Source organism: Epinephelus lanceolatus, chromosome 5 (genome assembly GCF_041903045.1).
Source record: "Epinephelus lanceolatus isolate andai-2023 chromosome 5, ASM4190304v1, whole genome shotgun sequence".
NCBI lineage: Eukaryota > Metazoa > Chordata > Actinopteri > Perciformes > Serranidae > Epinephelus > Epinephelus lanceolatus.
This window is the reverse complement of record NC_135738.1, coordinates 13,055,873-13,074,909: the sequence shown is the minus strand read 5'-3', so window position 1 is coordinate 13,074,909 and position 19,037 is coordinate 13,055,873. Positions and strand designations below refer to the sequence as shown.

Below are 19,037 nucleotides of genomic sequence, written 5' to 3'. Positions count from 1 at the left end.
GGAGGACCAGGAAGTAAAAAGACAGCGGCGTTTGGCACGTCCTCCCCGAGCCTCCACTCACTCTCCTGTGCCTGCGGTAGCTGTCCGGTCTTCAGGCTGACTCTTAGCACAACCACCACTTCAGCTTTACATGAGCACCTTTGACGTTAGCCGCTGAAGGAGACACGTCGGTGCCGCGCAGTGCAGAGAAGAGCCGGGGAGCCGTTGACGGTTGCCTCCCCTTGTGTATGTGTGTGTGTGTGTGTGTGTGTTTAAAGAAGATTGAAGATGGCGACCAGCTCGGAGCGCAGTCCTCCTCCGTTCCCCGACTCCGAGGACCAAGATGTGCTGGACACTGAAGAAGTCCGAGGCCGAGACAGCGATGAAGACGACGGGGACGAGGACCTCTTCCTGAGCGCGGTATGTCGTCCGAACGTTGGTTTGACGCTAAGCTAGCTAAGCTAAGCTAACTCTGATTTGGCTAACTGACATTAACTGACTAGTTAGCTAACGTCAGCAAAGAGAGCTAATGAGGCGCTTTAGCAAAAGTTTTGAGAGGGTGTCGACAAACATTCAGCTTGTTTTAGCTTTTAGGAAACTGAGATAATAATGTTGACACAACCAACTGTCATGCCGGATGATATTTAACTTACAGCATTTACTCTAAGTTGAATAATCAAAGCAGTTTTGGGGGGTTTTGGTGCAGAAAACACACCTACCGTCACAGTTTGTGGCTTTTAAACAGCCTGTTGTGATCTTTGACACTGTTGCAAACGCCCATTTTGGTATTGATTTCTTCCTGAAAAAGTTGCAATGTGGAGAACTGGCTGACTGTGATTTGATCAGGTCAATTAGGACACAAAGTAATCTAATAAAGCTCCTATTTGCTTAACGATATGCGGATGTTTTCTGTGCACAATATCTCCAACTCCTCCAGGTTAACTTGCACTGAAATCTGAAGGTGTTCCTCTTCCAGATTTTGGGTGTGCAGTCTTTTTAGGCCATGCACAGGTAAAGCAAGCCCTAATGTCAGCAGGCTACAGAGACTGAGGTCTGTGTGGTTTGACACTGACAGTTGACATCATTTGGGAAGTGATTCTCGTATTCAAATGTAAAAGTGAGTGAAATTTCACTCTCTTTCTGAATGAGGATTAAAAAGCTGGCTCGTGCAGTCTCCTGTCATGTGAGTGAGCTCTGGTCACATGGTCAGAACCCGGATGTTTTCCCACAGTCAAAGTTCAGAGGAGAGATTGGAAAGTTGCTGTCTTTGATTTTTTCGAGCGCTGCATGGAAAACATTACTCAGCATGTTGTGGATGTTGTGTTTAACAGTGTAGCTGAAGTCATGTTTGGAAGTGGACCAGGCAGTGGTTATTAGTGGAGTCACAGTGGTCTCGTGCATTAATAAAGGGACATGTTTTACAGATCAGGGGAATCTGGGGAAAAATGTTTGAAACCTCAGGAAGAGCAACTGAGGAGGGATCCCTCTTCCAGGACGGACAGATGTGCAATAGATGTTGAGTCCACAGAACAGATCAACATGATAAATTAACAGTGATCCATATGACAAAATGATACATTAAGAGAGACAGAGACAGAGAGATGCACAGTAAACAGTCATGACAATAGCTACAATAACATTAATTTTAGTGATAATATTATTATATTAATAACAGTAATTGTGGTAGCATATGTTGTAAGTATATATTACTATATGATAGCATATGTATGTGACAATAATCATATGTGTATAATAACAGTAGAAGTATGACTAATAATAATAGCAGTAGTAGGAGGCATCAGGCAGGACCACGGCAGCAGCGTAACCACGACACGTGATCCAGGCGTAGCCACGATTCAAAGGAACCTGTGAGACAGTGGAGCACAAAGGCTCCAGAGAAGAAGCCAAGTTAGTGACATGCATGTTGTTGTTTTTTTTCACAGGATCTGGTTAGTGTAGGGCTGGGTGATATGACCAAAATCTCACATCACAATATAGGTCATTTCACATCCCGATAATGATACAAATCACGATATAGCACATTTTAATCCAATGAATAAAAAGTTTACCATAAAAAGTGTAATTTGCATCACAGCAATATAAACGATAGAGAAAAATATGAAACGATAGACATTTTTCTCTTGTCACATGATATATATCGTCATATTGCACAACCCTAGGTTAGTGCAGTGCGAATAGTTTATTTTTGGCAAAATTTTAAATGAGATATGTAGAAAAAAAGTGAGTGATTTTTAAGATAGACACCTTTGACTGTCACAAATCTGAAAATCCCACAGTTGTTTCTATTTTTATAGTTTCTGGTTGTTAAATGGTGTGATTTTGGTGATCTTTAAAGTAAACATGCCTTTTCAACCCGCCAGTGGGATTTAGGGTTTAGAGGGTATTTAAAATAAATAAAACCACAACCGCACCGGTGCATTAAGAATTATTTGATATGCCTCTCTGGTTTTGCACCACCCTCTTCCCCCTCCTAAGTAATGAATAGTCCCTAAAGAGGAACTAAATATTACACCCCTCACTAAAACACAGTACAGATAATTGTGGAAGTTGTGTTTGAACAGTATTATAGTGAAAATACATACATGCAATTTGGATGTAAAGACTATAACTTCATAACAAAGAGTAGGATTATGCTGCAACAATATTTTAAGAAAGCTGTATGGACAGTTTGATTTTTGTTAATGTTTATGGTATGAGGAAACGTCTTAATTCTGCTAGTTTGCTCTGTGTATCAAGCAAACCGGTGTTTCCAATGTTATCTACAGTGAGGGTGGACTAAATGAAACACCTCTCAGTATAACACAAAACAATTAAGCAGCACCACAAACTACAGTCTCAAGAAATGACCAGCAACTCTATAAAAGTTTCAACAAAAACTGAATCGTAAAAGTAAAGAACGTTTTATCGCAGGACTGTTGTGTATGTATTAGCATCATCAGCTAGGCATACCTAATACTCTTGCAATTAAGTGTAGGTCTATATAACTGCCTTCTTTATGAGCACTCGTCTGAGAAAGCTATTCCTGAAACATGATAAAATGTTTCAGCATGACATTGCTTTTTCTTCTGTTACAAGACACATACTTTCTCATTTCAAAGACGTGTTTTTGTTATCAGCTACACACCCAGTAGCCTTGAGTTAGATAAAAAAAATGTTTTGTTCTTGCATTCTCCACGGAAAGTAGCTCTTCCAAAAGAGTCATCTGGCGACTCAGTCCGGAATGAAGTTGAAAAATACCATGCAAATGAGGACAAAAGCAAACATCAGGCTGTTCACTCATAAATCCAGAGTGACATTAAACAAGCAGTCACATTTACCACTTACAGTGTCTAGTACAGCTCACACTTAAACTAAATTGTTTCTTGTTTGTTCCCCTTAAATCCATTAAAAGTTGAAGTTATTTATCAACAACCCAAATCACAAATGTGAAGTCGTGTTCTTAGTAATATTGTAGTGATAATACATGTGTTTTGGATGTTAAGAACATTAAAACTGGATACCAGAGACTTGGATTGTGCAACAGATTAATAACATTTTGGGCATTTTGATTTTGTTAAAGTTTACAGTATGAGTAAAATCCCTGTGTTAGTCATGGAAAACATATTACACAGTGAGGATAAAGGACTAGCTGATTAATCTTGATGGATTGATATAAAATTGTCAACTATTTAATAATAATCATCTGACAAGCAAACTCAATGGTCCCAGTTTCTCAGATGTGAATATTGCTGCTTTGCTCTATTTAGTGTGACTGTTACTGGATTCGGGATTGTTTGTCGGACAAAAGAAACTTTCAGAAGACATTACAGATAATTTAAATACTCTAAACAAAATCTTTCCTCCCTTATCTGCAGAGCGACCCTCCACTGATCGAAGTGGACACTACACAGCCACCTGCCAGCGATCCCAGTGATGTTACGACAGAGCCTCCCACCGACATCATGGACGCTCCACTAATCGAGCCCATCAGCAGCCAAACAGAAACCAAACCAGTGAGCGAAGTCGCCAGCGAACCCTCGGATGATTTCGTTGATCTTACAAACAACATAATCGACTCTCCCGATGAGCCAGTTGCAGCTGAAAGTGCCGTTGCAGACGCAGTGAAAGACACAACTCGGCTTCCTCTAGATGAACCCTCTGATGATTTTGAGGATATATTTGGAAGTGAAACTGAAGCGCCACAAGAGGAAGTTCTGGTAGCAGATGTTACCGTCGAAGCAGCAACCGATAAAAATGAAGTGACCAGTGATGTTACAAATCCACCTGCTGATGGGAAAACAGGAAGTGATGAGGAACAGGAAGCAAAAGAAACTTCCACTGATCCAATCCTCGACCTCAGTGATGATATGCCAGCCAGCGACACGCAACAGCCACCACCTGCCAGTGAGAAATTTGTCGACCCTTTGGTTGACCTCCTTAGTGACGCTCCACCCGTCGTTGAAGCCAAAATACCCACCCGGGCAACAGTCGACCTGTTTGAAGATGAGGGAAGCGACTTGTTCACAGAATCTCGGCAGACTAAACCTGCCAAGCAGCCACAGAAAAGCCTCTTCGGTGAACCTGATGAGGATCTGTTCGGTGAGCCGCTGGGTGCCACCTCGAAGAAAACCGTCAGCAAAGAGCAGAAGGACAAACCTGTCACAACCAAAGTTGCTGCTGATGTTAGCAGCACAGGGGGGCCTCTGCTGGAGAGCAGTCCTGCAGAACCCGCTGATATCTTCACTGAGGAAGCTGTCACCACAGTGCCCAGCGTCAAAACCACCAGCACTGTCAACTCCAAGACTAACGGAGTCCACTCTGAAGAGGAGACGGATATATTTGCAGGTGGGTCCACTATTTTTCTTGATATCTTACATTATTGGGATTTTAGGATTTGGTATTCTAAGGGGAGCATAAGGGTGCTTTCACACCTGCCCTGTTTGGTTCAGTTCATTCAAACTCAAGTGTTTTTTGCCCCCTAAGTGCAGTTCATTTGGGCAGGTGTGAACACAGCGATCACACTCAGGTGTGCACCAAGACAACTGGACCGAGACCTTCTTGAAGAGGGGGTCTCGGTCCGGTTACAAACGAACTCTGGTGCGGTTCATCTGTGGTGAGAACGTGTTCCTTCCTCGACCTGAACCAACTGCAGTCACATGACACATTGTTTGGGTTAAACATGAGCATGTTACAGTCCTGGAGTTGTCCCTCCATTGTGACATTAGAAAGTGTCACATTTATCTTGCAAGTGTACTCTTCTTCGTTTTGTTTACTTCCTGTATTTTTCTCACATGGAAATTCTGACCAATCAAGAGCAGCTTTCTTATGTTAGTCGTTTTATCTGGTCCGCTTGTAAATGCTGCCGTGAGAACACGAACCAACTCTAGGCTATTATACAACTTTGTAACAAAATAAGTCCCTGATTCAGACCAAAGGAAGACAACTCTCGGTCTGAAAGCAGCCATAGTGACAAAGGGAGTGTTCACATGACGCAAAAAGTCTTTCATTCAGACTCTCAAGTGTTTATCCTCATACTTCAGTTCATTTGAACATGGGAGATCAATTACACTCAAAGTCATGTGTGCTGTTTCTAGGATGAAAACAATTCTTTCTTCCCCTTCAACCACTCATATATTGTAGAGTACAAACACAAACATTACTGTCATTATCAGTAACACTGTGAAGAAGTACTCTTTGAGGAATTCAGTGAAATCTGCTGGCTTTTATTAAACGTGTGTGAAGGCCTGAACAACAAACAAGACTTCAGAATGCTAGGTTATGTCCTCTGCAGAGGGGTCAGACTAAGAAACCTTGTTTTTATCTTTCAGTTTACTTTTGTAGAGGATGATAAATTAACATCAAGTTATTCTTCTAAACAGAAACCAGTAGTAGGCGTCGTACTCAGACATTTACAAGCAACATCACAGTGTTGAAATGCTTACTAGAAAAAGTCCTGAATTCGAAGTATGAGCATGAAAATGTACTGAAAGTACAAATACTTATGCAGAATGATTTATTTTGTTTTTTACTTTTATTTTAAGTAAAACAAACACTCAAAAAAGTTTATTTTCAATAAGGGACTTATTGGAAGTAAAAACATAACCAGAACCAGCCATAATTTAAAAGCACCAGATGGTCATATTATGGCCTTTCAGTTTGCATTGTATTTTCCAGTGTTTATTTTTTGGAGGTATGTTTGCCGTTATTAGATAGTGGACTGTAGAAAGCTTTCAGGAAATGAGCATAGACAGACAGAGAATGACAAACAGCAAAGGTTCATGGTGAGATTTAAACCAGGCATTTATTTTATGGTCACTGTCTGAAACAGCCCATTTGTTTCCAGAGTGGGTTTGCCTGTTTCAGTTTAGTTCATATTGTTTAAAAATCTTAAGTTTTAAGTTTCAGTATTAGTCAGTAGTTCTCTCCAACACCTGCAATCCAACTTCCTTATAAAGTTCCCCTCTAACTGTCCCATAAATTAGGCACGTCAGTTTTCAGGTACTGGTCCACATGATTACCTGTGTTAAACTGTAAGCAGAAAAGACAAACTGTAGGTGTTCAAAGTCCATATCAGTGCATTCAGTTGCATATTTATTTGTGGCCAGGATTTTAAGTAAATAATGGTCATCTGTCTACACATTTCCATTCAGCATGTAATGACCTCAGTCTGGTTTCCCTTTTCTCTCTAACAGAAGCCACAGTGGAGCTTTCCCTCGACAGTCCACGGGACGAGAGAAAGAAAGATGCGACGGCCAAACCGTCTGCGTCCGCCCCCTCTCTGTCAGCAGCTGCCAGCCTGGCCAAGCCACAGTCTGCTGCCCTGGAGGAGGTACACAGACGCATATCTAATCCCAGAGCGAAATTCTCAGTGTGACTGCCACCAAGTAATGACTGAAAACTGTTCAAGTTCAGAGATTTGCTTCTGAAGTTTATCAGAATTTTAAGAAGAGTCAGTTGTTGAATTCGCATTTTTTTGGCACGTTTAACACCCATCAGAACAAAAGTTTCAAAATTACTAAAACAGTTAAGATTTCCCGCCCAAAAAATCCCAATTCTGCTGAAAGAAAATTAAATTGACTGTTTAATAGAAGTGCTTGGTGACAGCAGATTGCTGCGACTGGCTGTGATTCATTTTCTGTTTGTTTCAGTTGGAAGAAGAGGAAGAAGAAGAGCAGGATGACAAATTTGAGATCTTTGTCTCTGTTAAAGACCCTGAAAAAATAGGTGGGATGTATATTGTGTTATTCTCTTTTGAATAAAGAATATATTTTGGCGTATACAGGTCACTGTAATAAACTGGTTTGTGCATTGTAAACATAAAGCAAGCAAAGTTTACTCTGAGGTACCTGAGTCTTCGATTTGATCATTTCAAACTTGTGAATAAGGCACAGGAAACCAGAAGAGAAAGTAGTGACAGTTCAGCATAAATCAACTCACATGCAGCTTTATCCTTGAGTTATATTCCTTAAGTCTTTTTTTGTACTGACTTTAATTGTTGTTTTCTTTAGGGGACGGGATGAATGCTTACATGGCCTACAAAGTAACCACACAGGTAAATACTTGTCGATATACAGCATTCAACTTGAACTAAAGCTGGTCATCTTTAATCCAGAGGACGTTAGCACAGTTACTCATCAGATGTGTTGTAACTATGTGCCAAGAGAGGAAATGCTGGTCAGCATATTGTAAGAGGAACGCCCAAGCAGTGGTCTTAAGTCAAACCTAGATTATATCAGAATCTAATGGTAGTAATTCACCAAATTTCACCAATATTAATATTTCAGAGCCAACTGCCCATGTTCCGTAATAAGGTATGTACAGTGAGGCGACGCTTCAGCGACTTCCTCGGCCTCTACGAGAAGCTGTCTGAAAAACATGGACCAAATGGATACATCGTGCCTCCACCACCAGAGAAGAGCATCCTGGGTAGGCTGACTCGGATTTACTGTTTCCTCTGATACTCTAAATTTAAATCTAATCTCCATCAGCTGTAAGAAGGGGTTCTGTCTCACACAGGTATGACAAAGGTGAAGGTGGGAAAGGAAGATTCTTCTTCTGCAGACTTTGTTGAGAGAAGAAGAGGCGCTTTGGAGAGGTAAGAGAGAAGGAATGAAATTAAAGCTGTGTCAGAACAATTCAGTTACAAAACCATAAGCCCCATTTTTGCTGCCTTACCCCCTTGCCATGCTGTATAGGGACACGTACGGTAGTGGTAGTGACAGCACTGAAACGGTGTCTGTATAAACAGGACAGTCAGCGACACAGGTTTGACGTTTGGACAATGTATTATGCGTGCGATCCACCACGAGAGATTTAAAAAATACCTGTGAATAATCAATAAGGAAGAACAGCGACCATAAATGTCCGCATATTGGTAGAACAATGAGGTCCCGGGAGCTCCTTACCCTCCGAACAGTAACAAGATCAGCCGCCATATAACGGGGATGGTAAATGGTTTTTATTGACACGTTAGTGTTTACACAGCGCTGTCAAAGCATGTTTTATGTCACACTAGAGGGAGACACGTATGTGGTAAGTAACACGCCAGTCACACCTCTTTTGATTCCGCAAAGGCACGATGCAGTGTATAATCACACATTCGAGCGGAGTGAAGCAGCTGTTGTTTGGTTCTGTGTTAAATTGCAAAGGAGGCATAAAGAAGGGACTTCGTAGTGGCCTTATAGCGTAATCTCTGTGTACAAAGGGTTGTGGTGTTTTTGGCTTTTGTAGTCTGACTCATTGGATGTAGACTGAGGCTGTGAGCCTGAGATTGGCCGGCTTATTAGGTCAGCATTCTCCCTACCTTCTGCTATCTGTGTGTTACCGCTTTTTAAATCCCCATCACCATGGCAAACAACAACAACCTCCAAGCTTACAGCCTACGCACTGAAAATGGCAAGTTTTGACAAAGATTTGGATTGTGCAATAAGACCTGCATTGTTCTCAGAAATTCTCTCAGGGGACTCTCATGCCTGCTGTTTCTGACACAGCCAGTTGGAGTTGATTTGCCATATCTTTTTACCCTGGCAGTGGCATGTGCAACCGATGCTGACTTCACCAATGTACCGATCCATTTCACTTTACATGAGCTTCTGTGATATCACAACAAAGTTCAGTCAGGAACACTTAAGTCAAAGAAAACTTTATTTCCATTTGCAGCATTAAATTTGGTGGTATGGCTCTGTTCTGGGGCCCCTCTGCCTTTCCTAGGCCTACATAGAAAGCCTCTTCCACACACCTACATGGAAAGCCTAAGGCAGGGAGAGCAGCAGTAAAGACCCCCTGGGAACAGAACAGAGTAGCATCAATGACAAACAGAAATGACATTAATAAGTCAGACACAGCATGAAAAGGAGGAGCTGGGGTGGAGGCAGGTTGCAAAGCAGCTTGCAGAGGAAGCAGCAACAGTAGGCAGGCCAGAGCAGTTTAAACAGGGCGCCCTGAATGAGATTCACCAACTGGTTGCATAGAAAGGAATCATGTGATCTATCAGCTGACTCCCTTCCATCAGTCAGCTGCTCCATCAGTTGATTGGGCTGTTTGAGATCAGCTAATATAGCTGGGATGTGAGCTGAGCTTGGCAGCGTGTCCTGCCTGAACTAACGCTATGCTCAGTTTCTGCAAGAGCCACTTATACTAGCTCCAGTGAGCTCCTCTAGAGCCAAAAATGGTCAAATTTCACCTTTAAGGCAACGATAATCAAATTATGTTTGTCTTTTTTAGCACTAAAAGTTGAATGACATAATTGACAAATATCTGATACTGAGAGATATTAGAGAGAGATTTTAGTGACAGTGCTCGACTCCCCACATGCAAATGTTCCAATACCACTTCCCCTCTGAAACTATTTTGCAAGTGCCCTGCTGCTGCATCCTGGGACACCCAGGACGATTGTTATTAATTTAAAGAATTCAAACAAGCCAGAGCAGTTTTTACCCTACAGCAGAATTATAACATGTGCTTTCTGATCTTTCCATAGCACTGACACAACACTGTGGAGATAGGTCTGAAATTGCCCTACTCATAGAAAACATGAAACTGAGGCGCTTTTTTCCTCCCATTTGCAGGTATCTCCAGAGAGTGGTAAATCACCCGTCGCTGATCCAGGATCCAGATGTCAGAGAGTTCCTGGAGAGAGAGGAAGTAAGCTGAAATTGAGTTTGGAGACAAACATGTTCTGTGATGTAGCATGTGATAATTTTCTGATAAAATAATCTTTATGGCATCTAGAAATTATGTGTCTAAATTGAGAGAACAAGTCTAAGAGGGATGTATTATTCCCCTGCCATTTCATTCTGCTTGATCCCTTTGTGTATCTCAAGTTTTAGTATATTTTTAAGTGCAGTCTGGTTGGTGTTTGTATTGTAATAAATGTGTGTGTGTGTGTGTGTGTGTGTGTGTGTGTGTGTGTGTGTGTTTCTTCAGTTGCCCAGAGCAGTGAGCACCCAGGCTCTGAGCGGCGCCGGCTTTCTGAAGATGATCAACAAAGCAACAGATGCTGTCAGTAAAATGACCATCAAGATGAATGAGTCAGACGTGGTGAGTTCAGCTGTAAACAGACACTCTCGCTGCATCAGGGCTTCTTCAGAATGGAAACCGTTGAGAGCAGCAGATCATTTTTGTTATGAGGAAATCTGCGTTTTCCAGTAAAAAGCAGAACATTTCAAGCTCAGTCAAAGGCTGCCAGTATGGTCGGGTTGAAGCACTGAAAGGCACAGTGCCAAAACATTAGGGGGGGGGTTCACAGTGGCCTGACATTTGTAAGAACATTAGACTGTTAACTTGTTTGAGTTTCATGATTCATCTGAATTTATTCCAATGAGAATTTACACATTTTTTCTTTTGTTATGACAGTTTTTATAATTAGCTTAAATGATCAGACACATTTTCTAGAGTTATCTGGTGGTTTTGAATAAATCTTTTTATGTCTAGTGCTTTTTTGTGTTTGCTGTGGTTCAAGGTAACATTTGGCATATTTATTAGATGGCACCATAGTTCACTAAATGCTGTAGACGAGGCAGCCAGTCCCTTTGATCAAAGACTTTGTTTGTGAAGAGCTGTTTTATAAAGACACTGACACTGAGTTCCTCTTCATCTGAGCTTAAAGTACCACACACATGCATTTATAGAGCTTATTCAGATATTCAAGGGAGACTTTATTCCAGCTGAATACACACAAAAAAAGATACGTACATTAAACTGCACTGGACTGGAGTGTTTTAAGCTCAACGCTTTTCTCTGAAAGCACCAAAGAGTCACAGTGTGCATACATGTATGATCAGGATCAGGGTTCTTGTGTAATTCTGGAATGTCTGGGAAAGTATTTAAACTGAATCAGATTCACGTGACTCACTTGTATACAAAAATTCTAATAATTTCACTTTAATAACCACAGAAAGGTTGAAAAAATCTAGATCTATCTATCCGTCTGTCTGTCTGTCTGTTGTCTTCAAACAGTTGTTTGATGTATCCTTAGTAACATGGCTTTGCAATATTATTGAGCTCAGCCTTTACTGGTGTAACAGTTGTCCTTGATAGTTAAGCTGTACTGACTAACTCTCTAACTCTGTTTTGCTGCAGTGGTTTGAGGAGAAGCTGCAGGAGGTGGAGTCTGCAGACCAGCAGTTCAGGAAGCTCCACGCGCTGGTGGAATCTCTGGTCGTCCACAGGAAAGGTTAGTCGTCTCCCTACCAACCAGTAAAAGATCTGCCTTCCATTAGTGTCGTAATTATGTTTGAGCCTGATTTTGAGCCGTGGAGGAGGATCATTCTGACACCAAGTTCTCATGGTGACAGAGCTGGGCGATGTAACGACTATGTACGATATATCTGTATATTTTCAAGCAAGATATAGATTTAGACTTTTTTCCAATAGTGCTTGTGACATCTCAGATGTGGCTTTGACTTGTAGCTGAACATGTAGTCCATTTCATAGAAAATACCGAGATATATAATTTGTATCGTCCCTCAGCCTGAAAATACAGAGATGTGAATTTTTGCTCATATTGCTCAACGCTATGGTGACATTCACAATGAGATCCAGTGTCCTTCACCATGACATGAGCTGGTATCAGAAACTGGACAGTATGGAAATATTTCAAAAGGTTCAGTGAACAAATTTTGACCGGATATTAGCAAGTTGACTTTGTGTATTATTTGGCAGTTGATGCTTTTCGGTCTCCTCAGTATGAAAGTATGAAACCAACTCTCACTAAAGCCTAATGGAAGCACTTTTTTTAATATAACCATCTCTTTACTTCTTTACAAAGTGTTATTTTTCATCACTTGTTTCTCTGTTGTTTCTGAGTGGAAAACATCTGTTTCAAATTAATGTTTGGCTCTCCTCCCCTCCAGAGCTGTCGTTAAACACAGCCAGCTTTGCCAAAAGCACGGCCATGCTGGGCAGCGCAGAGGACAACACTGCTCTGTCCCGAGCTCTCTCTCAGCTGGCCGAGGTGGAGGACAAGATGGAGCAGCTGCACCAAGAACAGGCTGCGAACGACACCTTCGGCTTTGCAGAACTGATCGCAGATTACATCCGCCTGCTCGGAGCCGTGAGGGTACTGAGAAAATCATTTCTAATGATATCTGGACATCTTAAGAAGCAATGAATCCTTAAATAGTTTAAAAATGACCCACAGTAATAAAAGTAACAGGAGCACTTTCACTTGTGGTGGATAAGATCCTCAGCTTCATGGCAAAAGTAAATAGCTAAATATAAACATGAAATGATCCTCTGTGTGTGTGTGTGTGTGACCTGCAGGGGTCGTTTGATCACCGGATGAAGGCGTGGCAGCGCTGGCAGGATGCTCAGACTGTGCTGCAGAAGAAAAGGGAGACTGAGGCCAAACTGCTGTGGGCCAACAAGCCCGACAAACTGCAGCTGGCCAAAGAGGAGATCGCTGAGGTACAACACAGGCCAAAGTCAACACAGTGAAAATAACTTGTGTGCTGGAGTTTGATGTGTGTTTTCTTTCTTCCAAGATTGAGAACAATGTTTGAGTCATGAATAATGAGCCTCTTGAAAAGCCTTCATATTGTTCCTGTATCATTGTGTTCGTCTTATCAGAAACAGGAAGCACGATCAAACAAATGGAGTTAAACTTGATTTTAATCACTTCAGTATTTTTCTATTAACTTAGTTTTTTTCTGGATACAGCAAAGCAAATAAATTAGATTTTACATTCTATTTTGCTGTGCTAAAGCAACATTCTTTTTGTCTCGGCAAGAAATTGAATACTTAAGTTTTTTCTGTTATGCTAAAGCGCCTTAATCTGTCTGACAAGGCTGCTTTTAACCATCAATATTTACAGATAAATACATCACCATAACCAAACAATACACCTGAAAGAAAAACAGTAATATTTACTCCTGTTTATATCAAACAGTGTTGCTGTTCTTACTCAAAATAGTAATGTTTCACATGTTACCGGTCTCGTTTCTTTTAAAAATGAGTAATGCATTACTTTATTTGATTATTCCTTCTGGAAAGTAATTTGTAACACTACTTATTGCATTACTATAACGGCCTCAAAAATGAAACTATCTCAACACATAAAAGAGGTCGCCCTTATAACAGAAAACTCAGATTTGCTACTCAAAATTTTTTTAATTTTTTGCCAGGATTGTAAAATAAGAAAAATGACTTTTGTATTAACTCAAGTTTCCCAGAAATGTTTTTAATCACATTTAAGAAAGCTGCTTTAGATAGTGGTCACACTGTGCTGTTTTGTTGGCTTTACTCCTCATGTTTGTGTCTGTGCTTGTATATTTTTAGGCGGTAATTTCTGTAAAGGTTATTCTACGTAATCCTCCCTAGATTAATGAGAAACTTAACGTAATGTAAATAGACGAAAAGCCCCATTTTTAAATGTGATTTTTAATGGTACAATCACTGATAAAGAATTTTTCCCCCTTTAGCAAACTGTATTTATTTTTCCTTTTTACTGACATTCCATTCAGGTCCGACCCACCTGTACTATACTCATGATATATGGAGGAGTTTGTGGGGCTGCAGAGTTAGTTAATGCTAATATGGGTCACCACCTCTTACAAATATTATTTGCCTTAAAATAATACATCACTAGGTCTAATCAAAGACTGGCCTTCCTCACACAATTACATGATGACAGTCTTAAAAAAAAAAAACATGTTTAAATGGGATATAAACTGCATTTAACGAGCCAAAACAAACTCAATCATGTCACTCACACACAAAACCACAGCTTTGTAGCAGATAAGTCCAGCAGCTTATTTTACATGTTTATCACTAAAGCAGTGGTTACACCTCATGAGAAGGAGATCATCAAATTGTTTGTCAGGCAAACTGTTCCTCCTCTGAGTCAGCACAAGACTGTCCAAGCTGAAGAGCCTCTGAACGGGCGCTCTGGACGGCAACGCTGTTTCTGGCACATTTCATGATTTTTCTCTAATTGTCCATTATGCAGATAATTGAACCTGTGGATTCCAAGAAACAGCGTTATTGTTTGATCCGTAACTGTAATGTGATTATTGAGATGACAACAGTAACTTGCTACATCAGTGTGTTACTGACAGATGTAATGTGATTACAGTAATGCGCAACAGTAACGAATGGATTGTAAAAATAAAAGAAAAAAAATATTCAAAGTTAGTCACATTTTTGGACTTTCAAAGTAAAGTTTGTGAGACATTAATTTGAGACGGTGAATCAGAAGTTCAGTCATTTTTATCTGACGTTCTTTGTGTGGCATATGAGATACTTGAACACCATTTTATCTCAATATCATAACTGATTTAAGAAAATACATTTTAGAGTTCCATTACTGACTTTCTCTGTTTCTATTTTTTTAGCATTGCTTATATTTCTTTTCTTTTAATATCCTGACATGAATGTGCCTCTGTACTGCGGGACTTTAAACGTTTCCTCTCTTCTTGTCACCAGTGGGAGGCCAAAGTGACGCAGTACGAGAGAGACTTTGAAAGAGTTTCTGCAACTGTGCGCAAGGAAGTCATCCGCTTTGAGGTGCTGATCCATCGTTTCATTGCATAAGTTACTGCACAGCTGAAAATGTTACTTATTACTAATTAATGTTTTTATTCTTAATTTAACCAAACAGAAAGAAAAAGCCAAGAACTGTAAACGAGAGATAATTAACTACTTGGAGTGTCTGCTTCAGTCTCAGCAGCAGGTGGGTGTCGACAGTGTCTCCCGTCAAACATCAATGTTTAACATTTCCATAATCGAATATTCGTCTTGTAAAACCAGTCAGTGTATGTATGTATGTGACTCTGATGTCACAAAATCATTTCCTATGTATATTTAAAGGGTTTGAAGTTGGTGATCTTATTTAGAAAGACTTCATCAGTGCAGCATTGCAATAAGTGTGAATTTTAATATATTCAAATGAAAAGTAACAAATGGAAAAGAGTGTAAATATAAATCATAGATATGGTGATGTGCAGTATTCCTGGGACCATTGAAGGATGATTTTTAGATGGAATATTTTAGGAAAAGAAAAAAAAAACAAGCTAACAAGCGAGGTATCAGTGATTTGGTTTCTTTTTACATGATGTCAGGAAAAGGAAATATTGTAGCGCATCTGTTATAGATCCTAAATATTAACCACTTCTTGTCTGTTAATGATAAATGACATTGTTGTCTCTGTTTTTCCGTAGCTCATAAAGTACTGGGAGGCTTTCTTACCAGAAGCAAAAGCAATCGCCTAATCCTCGAGCACCAGCCTTTTGGATGACAGAACAGGCTGCCTTCTTCTTATACACTTTACCTCTTGCCTTTAAACCAAGGAAAATGCGCGCATTGTAAAGGGAGATACAATCAACCTGTTTTTTTAATCACCTTTAACATATAGCTCTGTACTCTATTGTATTAATAATTGTATATTTTCATTTAACCTTCCACAAATATTTTCTTATTAGATGAAAAGAGTTTGCATATACAAAAGATATGGACACACGAAAAGAGAATAGATGAATGATTCCATTGATTTCCACAAGAGAAGGGAAATGAAGCGAGTTGTCGCTCTCAGGATTTTCTCCCTCGTGTGATCAGGAGCTCCTTCACATCAGCAGTGGTTAATTGTTTACAGCGCGGCTGCTCTCTCATCAAATATTTCTGGGGACCCAGATGAAGAAAGTGGCCAAGAGTCTCAGTCTATTTCTTCTTTTTAATGACTCAAAGGGATAAAAAAAAAAAATACAGTTAAATAACATTTATGAGCACTTCCACCAGGTGGATAAAGTACTTAAGTACCAGCCATGTTTTTTTGTTTTGTTTTTCTTTCAGATTGAAAATACTGTTGATGCTGAGGGGGGGATGCAGGGTGTTGAGAGGCATTAGATTAGCGGCGTCTACAGCTGTGGTCAAGGGTTGCATTGTAGGTCAAAGCTTGTGAGTTAAATATTTTAGATTTCAATCATAGTGCAAACTTTACTCTTATAACTACACATGTCTGTGCCTTTTAAGTCAGAATGGTGTTTTTGGTGTAACGTAGGTTTGGGAGAAAGTTGTACACAGTTGTGGGCAGCGCAGAGGCTTGTTAACAGTTACTTCCACAACAGCCATAATGATATAATGCTGTCAATGCTGAGGTTACAGAACAATTCTGCTGTCGTCATGTTTAGAGGAATATTTCACCACCCAAATGACCATCTGTAAACTTGCCCTGTGTTATGTTAACTTTGTTAGGGACACTTTGTTTTTGTTGCACGTCTCTGATGAACGAAGAATCCAACAACAGAAAAAGTTTTTGATGAATTGAGGTGTTAGGCCCTGATCACACAGAAAGCGTTTTTGCAGCTGGAGGCGGCTTTTTGTAATTGTTTTTAATGAGAGTGAATCTTTTTGCTTGCGGCTTTTGCCTTGCCACACACCTTGTGTTTCTGCGCTCTTGGCACCTGTCGTTTTTGCCAGAGCGATCGGAACTCAAATTGAAAAAACGTCATCTCTTTCTTTCATCATCTTTTCCCCTATTGTCCAATCAGATTATTTTAGAGGCGGGCCATCTGTGGTGGTCATGACAACAAGTTTACAGTGAGTAAACAATGGAGGAGAAACTGCTGGTAGTGGCTTTGAAGAGAGCAACGATAAGTTTCACTTTAAGTACTGGGCAAACAACTGGATAAATGAGACTTGCAAGAGTTGTTTTTACGGATATTTTGATATTAGATATTTCTTCAAAGTCAATGTCATGCAGGGTAAGTGATAAATATTCAGTTGGTCATTTGAGAGGTGAAATATTCCTTTAAGCCCATTTACTACAAATTAAGTGTTTTTCCTCTATATTCTTGCTTCTAACTGCAAAGATTTTTGTTTTGTTGTTTTCCAACTTCTCCAGACAGTCTTTGCATTGCATTAAAATCAGCCTGCACATACTCGTAGCAGGTAATCTTCACAGTGAACATCACGTCTGAGTCTGTTTATGTCAAAGTTGTTGCGTCATTGTTGTGGGGGATTGCTACAGTAAGTGTCATATGTTGACACTTTTTAAGGCATTACCCAGCAACAATGATTGACTTTGAGGAAAGCACAGTAAATGCTGACATGTCCGCTGTGAGGATTAGCTTTCTCAAGCAAGATTCAAGTCTCTGCAAGTGAACTTTGATGCTGCAGTAGTGAAATGAACACACACACAGAAACCAAAGGCTACCTGGAGGGGAGGATTCTGAGTCCTGCTCTGAGATAGGGTTGGCTGTAGTATTAGGGCTGAAGCTAACAATTATTTTTATTTTCCGTTATTCTTTCAGTTATTTTGGTGACCTCTTGAAATAGTTTTACCTGACTAGCAGATTTTTTTTTGTTTGTTTTTTTTTAAAGGTACCCTGTGGAGTTTTTGATCAGTGATAGTGTAACAGAACTGGTGTTTTTTCAGTTTGGTCCCAATTTTGGTTGGTATCTCACAGTGGTGATGCAAAACGCAGTCCTGCTGATGGCTTTCTGCTTTTCTACTGATCAACACTTGGTGGCAGTGACATGCCAAGAAACAGCAATGTGCCAACAAAGACAAGAAATAAGAATTAGACTGCTAGGTAGTAAACAAGGATACAAGCAATATACGTTTGAGATTCTTCCAAAAAAATTGTTTTACACCATGCATTCAACACATTTGTTAGACCTCTAAGATATACAGTCTACTAATCGGTGAATGTAAACAGTACTGTTACCAAAAAAAATCACAGGGTACCTTTTATTTTCTGATGATAAAAATCTTTAAAAAAATCCTGACATTTGATAAAGTGGAAGCAGTTGGGCAGTTTTTGCATGATATTGTGAGTGATTATCAGATTTACCTGTCTCTGGAACAGTTAATGATTTCATGATATAATAGTGTGTGTGATTTCTAGTAAATGGGCAACAACATGCAAAAAAGGCTTGTTACTGACTCGTAGACATGAGGTTAATGTCAAATACTAAAAGTACTGATGTCATATTGAACCTAATGCTTCCCTGAAGCCTCAGTCTGCAGTTTGACAAGTTTAGTTTTAACATCAAACGGTTGAAAACCTGTGTCACATGTGGCACTGCTACCATCGTTCGACTACAGCTTTAATTTCACATTTGCACAAACTTAAAATTAAGCCGCATAGTGACGAGTTTCACTGTATCATTTTTTGTCATCTCTTGACTTGCAGGCATTTCTTTGCACAGTTTTTTTTTTCCTTTTTTGACAATTAGATGCACGCTTGTTTTCAACTGTTGTTTGACAGCACTCAAATAAAACTGGTTGTTAGTGTGGCCTAAAACTGTATGTCATCACTTGTCAGTGTGCAGAGCAACGTCAGCACTGTGTCATAGAAATTTCTTTTAAAATAAATCAATAAAAGTTGCACTGTTTACACTTGGAATTTGATTAAGAACGTCAGACTTCAGTGTCTTATTTCTCGATGTGGGTTTTTTTCATTTAGCACCTTTTGTGTTGAATTATATCAATAGTCAGATAACAAAACATGTCATAGCAAAGTGTCTCAGAAAACTGAGAATACAGTAAACTTTACATTGATGGAAGAAAAGTAGCATAATAAATGTCATAGTATAGTATGCCTCAACATGATACAAAAAAC

The 19,037-nt window shown here is 39.9% G+C and overlaps 1 protein-coding gene across 1 annotated transcript; it reads left to right on the top strand.

Annotated features, from left to right (window-relative positions):
- On the top strand, positions 1–17,378 carry snx1a (sorting nexin 1a). Its single transcript, XM_033634540.2, has 15 exons — positions 1–399; positions 3,855–4,824; positions 6,672–6,808; positions 7,128–7,203; positions 7,488–7,531; positions 7,764–7,905; positions 7,996–8,074; positions 10,047–10,122; positions 10,405–10,518; positions 11,560–11,653; positions 12,333–12,538; positions 12,742–12,885; positions 14,902–14,982; positions 15,077–15,148; positions 15,636–17,378. The coding sequence occupies exons 1-15, from the start codon at positions 268–270 to the stop codon at positions 15,684–15,686; spliced, it is 2,418 nt and encodes an 805-aa protein (XP_033490431.1). The 5' UTR covers positions 1–267; the 3' UTR covers positions 15,687–17,378.
- Positions 17,379–19,037: the final 1,659 nt, after the last annotated feature.

What these genes read in the sequence shown, in the direction of transcription:
- snx1a (XM_033634540.2), top strand. Translation starts at nt 268, where the DNA reads ATGGCGACCAGCTCGGAGCGCAGTCCTCCTCCGTTCCCCGACTCCGAG. An exon ending in AGTCTGCTGCCCTGGAGGAG is followed by an intron (nt 6,809 to 7,127) that starts GTACACAGACGC and finishes TGTTTGTTTCAG; the next exon opens with TTGGAAGAAGAGGAAGAAGA. An exon ending in AGTTCCTGGAGAGAGAGGAA is followed by an intron (nt 10,123 to 10,404) that starts GTAAGCTGAAAT and finishes GTGTTTCTTCAG; the next exon opens with TTGCCCAGAGCAGTGAGCAC.